We start from the raw sequence: 15,952 nt of genomic DNA, 5'->3' as shown, positions 1-15,952 counted from the left end.
GTGTGAAAAATTACACGACAAAGCCGCCACGTCTCTTTAACAGTGGAGGAAGCATGAACGGACCTAAACCAAGCTGTATTTCACATGGTTCACACCATGACGAACACAAAGTACTCAGATCTTCATTCAGAGAAAAGTAGTATTAGTCAGTTACAAGTAGAAGTCCTGCATTCAAATACAAGAACTAAAGTAAAAGGACTCATTATGCAAGTAATTATTGAAGCATTAATGTGTTCATTACTGTAATGCAGCGGCTGGGAAAGGTGGAGCTGATTTTAATTACTTTAATACTGCTGGGTAGCTCGTGAATTTCCCCCAGAGATCAATACATTTTTATCTTGAGTAACATATAATCATATATTTGTTGATTATGTTTTGTATTATTAATCTGCGTCTGCATTGTAGCTCATCAAATACTATCTAAACATCTCCCTCTGACATGTAGCATGAAGTAGCATAAAATGCAAATACTCGAGTAAAGTACATGTAGCTCTTTGACATGACATCAATCGTCTGCACCGCTACATCTTTTATTCGAGGAGTCACGTGTGCAGAGCAGCGTGAAGCTAACGATGTCACCAGAAATCAACAGGCTGCATTTGATTGGAGGAAGTTTCCCAACAGTCAGCAGGTGCAGTCAGACCAGCTGGATGCTCAGAGTCCAGGCTCACGCGCAGGGTTACCATGACGAACCGCACAGTAAAATAAAGGTGACATTTATTATCTCTTAAAGAGTTTCCTGCAGAACGAGACGCTGACGTGACTGATGGCAGAAAAGAATCGTCTGCATTTGAGAAGATGAATCCAGAGCGTGTCGGATTCAATGAAAACATTTTTACAAACATCTTCTGTGTTTCTGAGACGTGAATGATGAAACGTGAGGTAACGACACTTTTTTCTCATATGGAAATAAGACGTTTGAATAAAACTTTAGTTTCAGTGTTTTGCTGTTGTTTTTTTATGTCAGAGGACAAAAATGCTTACACAAGTACTGTATTTGTACAAGCATCTCTTTTGGTACTTGTACTTTATTTGATTATTTCCATACTTCTACTTCACTGCATGTATTTGACAACATTAGTAACTTGTGTTGTGTTACAGATTACACATATGAAAACAAATATCGGCTCAGAAATTATGATATGTTATAGTGAATTAAGCGACCCAACCGATGTATAAAGTAATTAAATGAGCTCCAGTGACATTAATGCACATTAATGCATCACTACTGTAATCCAGTACTACAATATAAATGATTCTGAACTGGGACTTTCTGCATAATGAGTACTTTTACTTTGTGTACCAAAAGTGTACACACAACACTACCACTACTAATACATTTCTACTTTTAATTAAGATTTTGAATGTAGTACCTTCACTTGTGACAGAGTACACAGTCAGAGAAAATCAGTGTGCGTCCTGTATTAAGTGTGTGTGTGTGTGTGTGTGTACCTGGGAGAACTTGTGCAGCTGATTGGCTGATGGGGGCCAGGCCCTGTTGCTGCATTGACAGCTGGTGGAGTTTTGCTAACTGAGGAACGGAGAAAATGATGACGTTAGCGTCACAGAATCACAGAAAACGTCGTCTGAACAGTAAAAGTGCGTCTCGGCTGATCGTTGTTACCTCTGAATGTGGAATGCCGTAGTGACTCTGTACTGCGTATGTCTGCAAAAGAAAAGGAAAGAAGGAACGTGTCATTGAAGTCAAGTTACATTTATGCTACAGTATTAGCTCTCGGGCTACATGGAAGTTACTGCCCGCCCCTGATTGGTGGAGGTTGTGCCTGCAGAGTGGGGGGAGGAAGATTACAACAAATCAGCACCCTGAAAACTAAAAGTGATTTTAAGTGGCATTAGCGCATTAAAAACATATATTTTTTTTTTATCAAGCTAGTGTTAATTTCAGCTACAACGTTGATATATATTTAATTTACTGGCTTTGTGACACCTTAACACATTGTTTTATTCTGCTAGATGCTATTAGCGGCACGAGGCAATGCTCGAGCCACTCGGCTCTATAGCTGAATAGCAATTTTAAAGGGTTAGCCCCCACCAAATTTAAATAAACAGGGATCTTGCACCAGCTGCCCTGCTCTGCTGCTCGTCACTGGGCTCTGCTGAGGCCTGATAACGAGCCATTCATTTGAATCAGGTGTGCTGGAGCAGGGATGCATCTAAAACATGCAGGGCAGTGGTGCTCCAGGACCAGGCTTGAGAAACAGTGGAATAGATAACACCCGCAGCCCCCTCGTGCCTCTGTCAAAATTTCGGTCTAGGTATTATTATTATTATAGATTTCTCTATTCTCATACTGAAACACAAAGATTAAATAAGAACAAAAAGGGGGGCAGGAAGCCTGTAAGTAAACCGTAGCTTCCTGTACAAGCTAAAGGTCCATTTCTGTAGATCTGTACACTGAGTATATACTGTAAGGATGTACTTTTTCTGTAGTACCATCAGGATTGATGCTTCCCAACGCTCCACTTAGCACAGAGACGCTACAAGAGTTACTAAAAAGACGAGAGTGAAACGACTTTCACTCGATCAGCGTCCCGACCGAGTCTCCTGTGACTTCTCGCTGCGTCTCCTTGTTACAGTCTGTTTATCTCTCCAAGATCATGATTTAAAGGTTTGAGAGGCCGTCGCAAATCCCAAACCGAACTTCAAAGAGAATGAACACTTCCATAGGCTCTGTGTGTGCGCGCGTGCGCGTGCGTGTGCGTGTGCATGCATGCACAGACTCGGTGCACTGGAGATATTTTCCATGCATTTGTGCACCTCCCTGAGCTTCCCCACACCTTATATAACAGATTTCAGAGTTGTTATCCTTGACGCAGACTGCGCTGCCGCTGCTGCTGAACTTTTGACTCCTGTTGCTAACTCAGGGATTTGGAGAAATGGCTGTTTGCTGAAAAGAGCTCCCACCAGGAAAAAAGGCGCCTGAGCGGCACAGCGAGAGTAATCGACCTGACTGTGCTGCTCGGCCTCTTTGATATCGTAACGCCTCTCCCTGATCTGTAGATATTCCAGTAACTATTTATACAGGCTGGCGAACCTGAAAGGCCTCGTTGCATGCCTGATTCCAAACAGTCCATGCACACGCGAACAAAAAAAACAGCCAAATACTCATAAATATTCATTCATATTCATTGGCTGAATGCAGTCACGTCAGAGATGCAGCAGCAGCTCCAGAGCTGCTCGGCGTGCATTTACCTGAGGAGGAAATCACTTCTTCCTGCACATGAATTCTCAGAGTGACGCGTGTTTGGGTCTTTTATGGTCAGAAGTGAAAGTGATTCTTAACTCGGGGAATCACCTCGGCTCTGCTGATACGTACGAGTCTGGCTGACCTGTTCGGAGCAGCCAGGAGATGGCGCTGTGTGAGAGAGGAGATGTTCTGCAGATTTTCGTCTTGATGTTGCGTGAGATTCGTCACAACTTTAAGCTTTTTTTTTATTCAGTCGGAACCAAAAACGTCTGCAGTCAGACTCTGTGAGACGCCTAAAACTTTTATTCTGAAAGTAATCATGACAACAAACTGTCAGATGGATGTCTCATCTTAGTCTCACCAGGTAACACGAGCTCGTACTTATTTCTTATCTCTTTATTTCAAACCACAGCAGCGTGATCACGTTTGAGAGATGTGTTCATTTCTGATTGATCACAGCCCAGAGGGGGTTTTCAACACCCCTGCTTCACCTGCACAACATGTGCAAGAGGCCACACTTTTATAGGCTGTAAAACCCTGTGGTCCGATAGAGCCGAAACGATCAATTCAATTAATTATCTACTAAGAATATACGTGGTATGGTAGTAGAATAATCAGAAAAAAAAATAGACAATATAATTGTCAATCGTCATTATTTGTCTGACAATTAATCGTCTCCAGAAATACCTAATCGTGACAGCCCTAATGGCTGCTCGCATGTTAGAAATTAATATTACCATAGTATAATTAGCTTTAACAATACACATGCTGTACTGTACACTTTAATGAATAAGAGCAATTTAATGACGTTTTGAACATCAAGAAATAGACAAAGACTTAAGTAACCTCTCCATTCCTTAAGAGGATTTATTGTAATCAATCTGCTGCGACAGGGCAAGCACTGAAGCAAACTCATATTTTTTTTGTCTGCCTAAAACTGTAGTATTACTGTACTTCACTGTCGTAAAGTATTGCACAGGTCAGACTAAAGATTTCTTTGACTTCTTCTCAGTCAATGAACAAAGTTCACTGTAAGGCTCATGTATGGGGTCATATCGGTGGTGAGTGAGTAAAGATCAACCTCGCTTCACTCGTCGAGGACGTCATCCTTCACGTTGTGGAACAGTCTCGGTACTGCAGTCTTGGAGATGTATGTTTTGCCTGGTGGGTTGTACTGCTTATCAAAATTGTGCAGCATATCTTCAAATGCTGGTTTTTCTACCCTGTTGAACGGCTGCATTTCCTTAGCGATAAACCTCGTTACGCTGTCTGTTAACGAGCGCCGTCTTACACTGTCCTGTTTATACTCGGAGTGTCATCCGAAAGATTCGCCAAGAGCCAGCTGACTGGAGGCACCGACCGCTGTTGCACCGGCTCGTGAGGTCGTTCCAAGCTCGGCGTGTTGCTGCGGACGGTGGATCTGGAGATGTTGTTTCAGATTCGTCGTGTTCGCGTTTTTAACTAGCACTTTTTTACGGCAATGTTTTCAGATCGCTTCCTCCACGTTACTGGGCTCTCCTTTATCGTTCGCCTTAAAGCCGAAATGCATCCGCAGCGGTGCCGTGGTACGTGGCTTTGAAACCAGTACCGCCTTACCCTCCATGCTATTATGCTAACCTCGCTAACCATCCGACCAAGACGAGAGAGACGGGAGATCAGAGGAAAACAACACAGTGAGGCTGTGACGGACTCTGAGCTATTTTATACAACTTTGTGGATAAAATAAATAATTCACGGTAATCACGAATATAAAAAATAATCGTGATTATGAAAAATAATCGCGATTAGCGATTATTGTAATAATTGTGACAGCCCTAGTGGCCATGTGCATCACATACATGTAAAAAAAGTGGTGATATTTCCTACATTTCTTCTTTTACCTACATCTCATGTTTCACTAAAAGGTTGAGAGTAATGAGTGTGTAACGTGAAAACTTGAATAATATGACGCAGCAACATTAACGGGACTTTAAAAGGCTGTTTGGTCTCCTGGACGTTGTAATTAATCTGCTCGGCCTTCAGGAGCGTCCGCTCTTCTTCTTCAGTGTTAATGATGTTTGTGGAGCTCAACATCAAGCGTGATAATGACCTTTCAAACTCAGATGTTGTTATTACGTATATTAATTAACAGTACACGACGAGTTCGGCCTGAGCAGCAAACAACAAACAGACCTTCAGTCGTGTTGGAGCAAAAAAAAAATCATCGTTGAAATTTAAACAAAAATAAAAATCTGATCTGAAATCAAGACATGTATGTATGTCTTTTTTCATTTGAAGTTGTTGCTGCAAGTTAATTAACGAGTTAATGAGGCGATTAAAAAAGTGAAAACATTCACAGACACACACAGTTGAGTTTTCCCTTCATGCCACCCCTCGTCCTGCTCAGTTCTTGCTTCCTAACACGCTCTGTCTGTATGTTGGTGTCCAGCTGATAACATCAGAAATCCTCACAGCTCTAATCCTGAAATAAAGATTAATATTAAACTCCAGAAATGTCTCAGTGAGCCGCAGATGAATCTGTCAACAGAGAGCAAATGAGTGATTCTACCAGAAAAGTAGACGCAAATAAGATGAATCGTCATCCCTCCCTCCCCGCGACTGCAGCCTAAATAATGAATAAACAGCATTAATCGCCTCACACGGCCCCTTAACTCTGCACCCAGCCTCCCTCCATCCCGTCTGCTGTCACTCTCCCCCCCGACGGCTCCCTCGTTTCCTCCACATCCTTCTCTTCACTTCTTTCTCTTTTCCTCTGCCCCTCCTCTTCTTCAGCCTTCTCTCCCTCATGCCTCTTCTTCTCTTTCACACTCCTGTCTTCTTCTGTCTGTCCTCTTTACAAAAGGCTTCCAGGTGACGTCAGGACACCTGTGGCGGCCATATTGATTGGGGAACACTGGGTGAGAGCAGCTGTAGTTTGCAGAAAGGTTAATTCTTCTGATCATCTCGCTGTTTGATTAAAAAGACTTGGTGACTCAGAGTTTGTGCAAACGATGAAGAGCGTGATGTAAAGCTTTAGCTAGCTAAGATGCTGCAGACTGAATGGAATGGAATGGAAGATGCAAATCACAGCGTGCGTTTTCTCAGCTTGGATTCCAGACTGTCCTACCAAGAAAAAACAGACTCGCTCGTTTGAACGTTTACGTTGCAGTGACATCGCCCTCTAGTGGCCGTAGTAGTTATGACGGGAGCAAAGGAGGAAGTCATTATTGTGGAGGAGAGACACATGCTGTGGACCTGCTGATAGAGACTCAAAGTCACGCCGGTAACACTCGTATTGTTTTGAGTCGGGACAGTTTGTCAAGCTGCTTAAATTTGGAATAAAAACAACTTTATAGAACAAAACTGTGTACATTTACACCGAATCTCTGACATGTCTTGTTGTAGCGCAGCCGTGAGAGACAAGTGTCCTCCCATAGATCGCAGCAGATGTGGCTGGAAGTCAGTTTTCCAATGTTCTCCTCCCTCATTCCTCCCCCGGTCTCTCCCTCTCTGCTCCCGTCACTCATGTGGAGCCTCCATTAGCTGATGTTGCTGCCGCTGAAGCTGCACCTGACAGACAGTGTTTGTCAGCTGTGTCCACTCGTGTGTCTCTGAACACACGCCGTTCATCTGCATGTAAGTCAGTCCGCGGCCTTTGTGTGCGAGTCTCTGTCAGTCTGAATCTGTCTCCAGGTCAGTTTCCCGCGTTCAGGTTAGCCTCTTAATTAGCGAGTCAGTCTATCTGAGCCTTTGTTTGCAACACACAGATAAATCATCAAGCTTTCTTTCTATTTCTATGCATTCACAAAATACTGTCAGATTGTTTTCACAAATAAATCAACGATTTTGTGATATCTGATTCTGATGATATTTGCCAGCTGATATTTAAAACCTCAGATTCAATAAAAATAATATCCCCTCATGTAACAGATAGAATCTCATTATGTCTTTATTGTTTCCGTTGTTTTGTCAGTCTGCACTTTTACATTTGATCTTAAATTGTGTGTGAATCATTCGTATGTCAGCAGTGTTGTCTCTCCAGCACCGAGCTGCACCGTCCTGCCCCGCCTGTCAGGGTTTAAATGATTAACTGCCTTCAGCGGGAGCGTCCCGGGTTCACACCCTGTCCCAGCTCGTAACGACGCTCCTGTTATTAGATGGTGACCTTGATCCGTCCATAACCTCAGCCGCAAGGTTTTACTCCCTCAAACATGGCATAAACTATACGTCAGTGTCCACAAGCAGATGATAAAAGAAGTCATTTCAACATCTGAAAGAGACCAACAGTCACCGTTTGATCAGTCTGTCTGGTAATCTGACTTTAACTTCTAAACAGCGTTACGATTGATCTTCAACCAGTAGATCTTTTAGTGTTTCGCTTAAATCAATAAGATGATCATTCAGTCTGTAAAGTCAATCGATGAACAGTCCTCGGCTTCCCTCTCATCACAAAGTGCTGTCAGTCACACACAGTCCCAGTTTAGTGTCGCTGCGATAGCGCTAACATTAGCTGGCAGTGACAAACCGCCGTACCGTCGTTTTCAAAGACACGGGAACAACGACCCGTTGTGATGGAGCGAACGGAGGCCACGAAACGACGATCGCTCTGAGAGGCTGCAGTTGTGGAGATGAAGAGTATTTAAATGTACGAGGAGCCTGGCCCCGAGGCCCGACTCTCCGCTGACATGAGACAAATGTGGAAGCGCCGACTGAGGGCTCGGCGGCTCGTCGGAGGCCGTTTGGCGAATGACGGCGACACGCTAGCTGTTGGCAGCTGAGCTCAGTTATGGATGATCTGTCCTTGACATGAAAACTATTTGTGCAGCAGAATAAGTTTCATTAAATTCATCTCCAAGTGCTGAGACAGTCACAGGTTTTAATTATAAATGAAACACAACATTTTCATTTTGAGACACTTTGTGAGTCACGATGTTTTCTAAATTCAAATAGTTTTTCAGATGATGTTGAATGGATGTTTTTACAAGCCGGTGATCATTTTGTCAGAGTCACATTTTTCAAAGGCTGATGTCTTGTTTTTGTATTTGTTTTTTAGAAATGTTTCTCCAGAGAAAAATGTCTCAAATCCACAAGAGCAGATTTAACATAACTGCATGAACCTGACCTGATCGCACTGTCCTACAACAGCTCCAGCAAATCCTGCAGAGATTATTGATTAAAAATCTGCCTGTTCGTTGGTGCAGCTGCAGCTCAGAGAAAGAGGAGCCAGCGTGTAGTCGTAGCCCGGCTGGTTAGCATGGTTAGCATGACTGTTCATCAGCGCTAAGCATCCTGTAAAGAGGAGAGACTCTCCTGCTCATGTGTTAGTGAAGCTAATGTTAGCAGCAGCTGTGTTTCTGCACACTTACGCTCACTTGCGGCCATTTTCAACTCGTGTCACCCCCACAAACACTTTGGTGCGAGCCGCCCTGATGATCGTATTGTCTGAAAAGAGCGGCTCAGCCTGCCTGAAGCCTGCCGGGGCTCAGCGGGCTTGATGGTAGCTCCCGCTTGTCCCTCAAATTAAAGCACAAAAAAAAAAAACTGACCGCTTCCGTCTTGCAATTATATTAGACGGCCGTTTTACAAGAAGATATGAATGTAATCCATTTTCTTCAGTCTCCAGGCTGCTTTCCGAGCAGTCGGACCACACCACGAGAAAAAGAGCGGTAATAATCTGAAACAGATGTGTTTCCTGCTCGGCTGAGGTATCGAGCGCGAGGCGGCTGACTCTGCTTTCACCAGCCGTTCATCTCATCTCTCAAACTGATGTGGCTGAATATATGCTGCAGCCTTCCTCTCTCTTCCTCTTCATCCATTTTTCTCTCTCTGCTTGTCGACTTTCTTCGTTTATCTGTCTTTACATCTCTGTGTTTTCACGGCCTTCATCTTCGCTGACCCTCGGCGAGCACGTCCCTGCGCTCCCTCAGCGTTTCATGTGAAAAAGAGGAGTCGTGTTTATTGATCCGCTCTGTGCAGAGGTGTTAATCTGGGGTCCTTGACCGCTCTGACCATCTGCTTTTATGATGCCATCGCTGGCTGTGGCGGTGTGATTGAATTCGGGTCGTCCGCCGCCGTCCCAGGCTCAAGGAAAGTGGTTGTTTACCTGCACGGCTCAGGGCGCCATGTGAAGAGATTTCTTCCAAAATTAGATAAAGATCAATTGATTTGAGCATGTGGCTGTATTGAGAAAGAGGATTTAAGTGCTGTGTTGACAAAAAATGACGTTAAATGGGATCTTTGACCTTCTAGAAACACTGAAGGATGATTTTAAGGCAGCGATTTAAACCTTTTCAGATGATTCTCTACATGTTCGATACCTCGGGTCGATGTAAGTTGTTGGCAGATGAATACAGGCAGAGATAAAGTGACCTTTGACCCTTGCCCCTTGCCCCCAGGCGCTCATACTCACTTGCTGCAGGTCCACTCCTCCCTGTGCCACTGAGAACAGGGGGTGAGATCCAAAGTCTGACGCCTCGAACACCTTCAGCCGGCACACAGAGACACAAGCAGAGTGAACACGACAGTTAGAGCCGCAAACTCATCCACCTGCAACCTTCTGAATCTACGGCTGCACATCTTTCACTGTCACACCTGTAGTTTACCTGTGGAAGGACACACTGTTAGTGCTGGTTTATATTCACACTGACGTCCTACAAACAAAGCAAAGAGCTGGAAGCAGGCTGACGGGTAGCTCGTGGACAACACAGTGTTGGCGTCCAGCATCATCGCTGCGACACAGACCCACATGATGACTGACAGCAGGTCAGTTTCCTGCTCCTCCTGTGTGTGTTTACAGTGAAGATACACAAGCTCCACACACCTGGTTTAACTCCTTTTCATTTTCTGTTTGATCAGGGAAAATCCTGCCCTCACCCTGTGACACAGGTATGGTTTCCCCTCTGATTTACAGAAATAAACAATTTCAGAGGATGGATTCACTGAGGCGGGTCTGTCAACAAAGAGTCCACTTGGCCCGGTCTGGGCCTGGCTGCTTTGTACCAGACTTGAACAGACTGAGAGTGAACAAATACGTGAATACGTCGGATGAGCTTGTGTTCCCTCCTCTCTGAGGTCGATGTCGGCAGATTAGCAGTGATGCTAGCTGCTGCGTTAGCTTGCGGTGCTTCTCTCTAGTCTGTCTTTCTTACTTCCTGAGTTTTGTTCTGTAAATTCAACTTTTCAAGAGAAACCAACAAATCTGGCTGTTCATAAACTGCAGCTCAGAAGAAATAACCACGTCGCACATGGGACAACATGTGGGCCTGAAGGCACTAAACAAGACATCCAGTCTCTCAGTCAACCTTTAATTACAACTCTAGACGAAAGCTGGACGGAAAACGACTGATTCATGTTGAATTCAAAGGTCTAACTCTGAGACCGACAGATGGAGCAGACTGTCCTACAGGACGGGGGACTGTAGTGGGAGCACTGGGGGTCAGGTGTGACTGTGTGAAATGGAAAGTGGTGTAAATGGCTCTGTTGTCCGGTAGGAGGCCCTTTAGCAGAAATGAGCTGGGGGCCCCACAGAGGTCTGGACCGGCTCTGTTGTCCCACCTGCTGATAGTGAACTGCTCTGAAATGATCTCCTGATCTGTTTAAGTGATGTGAAACCTCATTTTGTATCCATGGTAACATGTACATGAGTTAAGGAGTGTCCTACTTCAGGTGTTCCAGCAGTTTCCAGACAAAAAGTGAATGAGCACACGCTAACTGTCCTCTCATAGTATTTTGTATATTATATTATGGGTGTGTGTTCTCTGTAGCAGTGACAGCGTGTCCCCTCAGCAGAGGGGGACCAGGTCTGAACAGACTGGATGAGTGCTGGTCTTTCGGGGTCCTGCCTGATGCCTCTGAAAAGGGACACGTCTGTCTGTCCGTCCTGTTTTCTGCCATCTTTCTCTCCCTGGAGGAGGTCGAATGAGTTTCTGTGAAGTCTGAACGTATCTCCCCTCCCCCTGGATTTATTATTTAATAAGATGTTTTATTGATCGCTTGTCTTGTACATTTTGCGCTTGACTTCTTTCTTGGTTTAAATTGAGCAGTTGGTGGATTTCATTGTTATTCACTTGTTGTTAACAGAAGATTACAGTGAGATCTGAGTAATTATGACAAAAAGACAAAAATATGAATGTATTGTAATGGGGGCAGCCCCCCTTCCCGCCACTCCCCTGAAAAATGCTGTTTAATATAGTCTATATATTATGTAGTGCTGCTGATGCAGGATGACATCACCAAAACTATCCAATCAATGAGTTACGGGTTCAAACGACCCCGATCGCAGGTGTGAACGTTTTCTGCACTGAAGGTCAAAGTTCATGGCGTCAGACAGTCTTCACTCTGAGTCTCATTATTTCATGCTCTTATTAACAAATACTCTTAAGCAGTTTTGCTGAGACAAAACAAGTCAAATCCAATAATCCAAAAAAGATGAAAAGTTCATTTAGCGTCCTGTTTATTATGGGATGAGAACAGAATTGAATGAACAGTTTATTGATCCCTGAGGGGAAGAAGTCGCTCAGCAGCTCGCAGAGTGATAACGAAGTGCAGCCGCCTCCAAACTGCTGAGGCCCGATGGAGTCTCAGGGAGGCTCGAGATCATCGTGGGATCAGGATCAGGAATAGATTACTTCAGTTTACTCCTGACTCCTGACTTTCCCATCGATTGGACAAAAATGCTTTCTGAATGATTTTTTCCAGGCTGTCAGACAGTTGTTTGTACAGCACCGATTCAGAACGACGAGCCTCTGGGCTAACGGGAAGCCTCTGGGCTGACGGGGAGCCTCTGGGCTGACGAGGAGCCTCTGGGCTAACGGGAAGCCTCTGGGCTAACGGGGAGCCTCTGGGCTGACGGGGAGCCTCTGGGCTAACGGGGAGCCTCTGGGCTAACGGGGAGCCTCTGGCCTAACGGCGGGGAGCCTCTGGGCTAACGGCGGGGAGCCTCTGGGCTAACGGGGAGCCGCAGGGCTAACAGGGAGCCTCTGGGCTAACGGCGGGGAGCCTCTGGCCTAACGGGGAGCCTCTGGCTAACCGGGAGCCCACAGCACAGTTTGATCCAGCAGCGGGTGAAGTTGCAGCATGTTAACAATCATCAGCATCGCAGCTAAAAGCAGATTCACCGTGTTTGGTTCAACCGGCCGACTTCTTCCAAGATCTGTTGCTGTTAAGTGATGTTTAAACCAAGAGCGGTGCTTCATCATCTATTATAAAACTGAGTGGAAGGCAGAGCACGGTATGAGAACAGGAGTAATGGGCTCAGGTCTGGATGTTTGTCTAATGGTCTTTCTGGGAAGGCCGCTACGATAGTTTCTCTAAACGTCGACATGAGACCTTTAATCCTTTAATCCTTTAATTCTTTCTGTTTGTTTGAGGTGAGAAAACACTGATTTAGTCATACTGCTCAAACCTGAGTCTATTGAAACAGCAAGATTCTGGACATTTACTCCACTGCTGACGACTGTGACACTTCAGAGCCTCCGCGACGCAGAAAGACATCCACGGCCGAGTTAATCTCCAAACAGTCTCTGTTACAGCCCAATGACGTGTGGCCAAGGACAGGCAGATCTCTCAGGGAAAATCATCCACAGCTCGAACTGACCAAATGACAACCTGCGTGCCACCGAGCTCCGATGCACCGCCGAGGCTGAGTGCACACGGCGAGACTCGACCAATTAAACGTCAGAGTTTGTGTCCCTGAAAACTTCTCAGAGCTCAGGGTACTTTGGAAAACCTGCGGGGAAACGTCGTTAAAGATGCAGGAAATTTTTCACTTTTGGTTTGTGAGGAAACAGATAACTGGGGCTAAACCGGGTCAGTAATGTAGCTTATCGACAGATAATATCGTTTACATCTCTCAGTGTGACGTGTCTGGGATCTTGAATAAAAAGTCATTCAACACAATAACATTTGGTTGTAAATAAAGGTAATAAATAAATGTAATCTTGATTTTCTTTTCCTGTCTTGACTGTATTACTCTAATCACACGATCTAATCGTCTAAATCGATGCCATATGGCAAAAACACTTGGAGCTATAATCAGCCTCAGCTCTGAACAGAAGACGTCGCAATCAACGGAAATCGGAGTTAATGACAGTGATAAACAGTCGCAGCAGCTGGAGGTAACGTTGAGGCAGAAAAGGTCTGTTTCCACGTCCTCACGCAGTTTTTTTGGCTGTTTGAGACATGTTGACAAACCAGATGCAGAAAAAAAACAAGTTCACCTTAGCCAATGAGACAGTTCTGACAGCGTTTCTATGGTAACACACGCGCTATCATCCAGCCAACCGCAGCTGCAGCACCGCACACGTATTAATTTAAAGGATGTCTGTCGATATTCTGCTTTCTTCTTATTAAAAAGACGACGTGTTGTGTGTATCACAGCCTGATCGAGCTTCTTCCTGTGAGCCATAGACGTCCATCAAAAACGCATCAGTGAGCCTCACTGTTGCTCTGGCTGACATGTTCCTTCATTACCATGAACACACACACACACACACAGTCCCGCTGCCTCAAACACTCACTACAGCACCTAATCTGGATTCATCCGCCGCTGAAAATAGTCCCTGACAGATGTTTTGCCTGCAGCTGTTTGGTAGGTTGTCATTTGGTTGGTGTGGATGGGAGCATTTGATTGGTCTCTTTGCCGTCACACTGGCTCAGGTTACACGTCCTTCTTTCCTGACCTGGAAGCTAAAAAGGATCAGATCTGTACTATAGGATGGGATCTTATTAGATCCAGAGGAGACAGACGAGCCACATGTGGACAGGTGGACAGGTGATAGAAGCACTGCTCTCATCATCCATGTGTAGATTTCAGACATGTTGTTTCTGCAGCTGGAAATAGTCCCTGACAAGTTTCCTCCTGTTTCAGTAACTCTGGTAAAACTACACTGAGCAGCTGTTTGAGGAAACTATTGAGACTGTTTTCTATACAGATGTAATATTTGTGACGACTGGAGTCCGAGAGTGTGGACAGACGGTCAACACATTGTTGACTTTGTCTACTTGTTATAAATAAAACTGACTTGACTCGGTCTGTAAAACGTCCTAAATTAAACTTCGGTCGAATATCTTTTCAAATTTCTCGCCGTTATAATGAGACCACAACAAGTCCGAGCAGAATCCACCAAATTAATCCTCTATTGGAGGAAGATGATGCTAATAATGAGTATTCATGCTGAAGATGATCAGAATATTATAGCACACACACACACACAGTCACATAAGCCACCATTGCTTCTGTAGCACACACACACACACACACACACACACACACACAGTCACATAAGCCACCACTGCTTCTGTAGCACACACACACACATCTTGCTGATGAATAGTGGCAATCTGTAATGAATAAACATGAAAAAAGCCTCATTTGTATCCGACTGGATGGGTGATGACAGGAGCTGCCATTCACAGTGCAAGACCTATCAGACAGACGTTTAACGAGTGTGTGTGTGTGTGTGTGTGTGTGTGTGTGAGTGTGTGAATAAAAGGCAAACCAAGTGGGTATTTGCTACAACATGCAAATTGCAAATTCTGACGATAAATTATGTATCGGCTCATTCATCCCTTCATTCCTCTGTATTCACCTTAGTCTTCCTCCCCTCCATCCACCCATCATTTTCTCTTCCCTCCATCCACCCGTCTACCCGACCCATTAATCCGTCCACCCGTGCCTCCCTCCCACCATCCCTTCCTCTCCTCCCGTTGTCTATAAACCAGGTTTTTCATGCCTCCATCCATCTTTCCCTTTATTCTCTCACCCTCCTCTTCATCACTAGAGCTCCAGTATGAGTCTGTAGACGTCATCCGTCTTTTATTTGCCGTCTTGTAGCTGGCAGATTTAACGTCTTTCTAGCATCTTGTGATGGTCTATGTTATGTTTCCGTCTGTGTTCTGGTTCATGCGGTCGCCCCGCTCATGCCACTGTTAGTCGTCTTCGTCCTCCCTCCTCTTACCTGGTTTCCTGCCAGCAGCACGGTTCCTGGGGTCGGGCTGGGCCGGTACGGAATAGTCGCTCCCTTTGGTGGAGACTGAAGAGAAGGAGGGACAGACGAGAAACAGGAAGAAGGTGAGAAAGGAGGAAGTCTATATTTATCAGGTGAATCGTGATCTGCGCTGATGTTCAGGAGAAGCGTCCTGATGACGACGAGCTCATTAAACGACTCTGTTGATGAAAATTGTGTCTGACTGTGCGAGATGCAGAGGACGACACGTTCTGTCCCCGCAGACACAGACGAAAAGTTTCTCATTTGTTTTCTCTTTATTACAATATTTCTCTGAAATCTGTCTCGAGCCCTGAGGCGCACATAACAAAACCCAACGTTTAACAAACCGCAGAACAAATCCTGCAAACATGTGACAGCCCTGATCTCACAGGAGTCTCGACTCTGGAAAATCTAATGAAACCGGTCCAAACAGGTGTTTCTGGAGCGTTTCTTTTGTCGCTCCTGTCAGGACGTGTTTGAAACGTGTTGCTGCATCAGATTCAGAATCAGCAGATATTTACAACAATCAATCAAACATTAAATATCTTGACTTTGTGCTGTTTTCAGGTGAGCAGATGTCAGAGAGGATCAGCAGGTGATGTTTAACTCAGCATCACAGCTGTTGTCATCGTGTTCATGTTGTTTCTGTGCATTTCTGTTCACCGGTTGACATCTCAGGTATAAATTTCCCACCTGTGGTAGACGTAGAGGATTACGTGTTCTTCAGCCCACAGATTGTTTTAACATCCCTGCTTCAGCAGCATTTTATAGGCTTGAA

The 15,952-nt window shown here is 44.9% G+C and overlaps 1 protein-coding gene across 1 annotated transcript in view; it reads right to left on the bottom strand.

Annotated features, from left to right (window-relative positions):
• pcbp4 (poly(rC) binding protein 4) overlaps positions 1-15,952 on the bottom strand; it is a 52,471-nt gene that overhangs the window by 16,630 nt on the left and 19,889 nt on the right. Inside the window, exons 7-10 of the mRNA XM_041951882.1 lie at positions 15,145-15,219; positions 9,597-9,668; positions 1,625-1,666; positions 1,453-1,531 (exon numbers count right to left, since the gene is read on the bottom strand). Coding sequence (XP_041807816.1) covers positions 1,453-1,531; positions 1,625-1,666; positions 9,597-9,668; positions 15,145-15,219 — 268 coding nt within the window. The remainder of the gene's footprint in view (positions 1-1,452; positions 1,532-1,624; positions 1,667-9,596; positions 9,669-15,144; positions 15,220-15,952) is intronic.

The sequence above is a fragment of the Chelmon rostratus genome, chromosome 2 (assembly GCF_017976325.1).
Source record: "Chelmon rostratus isolate fCheRos1 chromosome 2, fCheRos1.pri, whole genome shotgun sequence".
NCBI lineage: Eukaryota > Metazoa > Chordata > Actinopteri > Chaetodontiformes > Chaetodontidae > Chelmon > Chelmon rostratus.
This window is presented reverse-complemented; position numbering and strand designations above follow the sequence as displayed.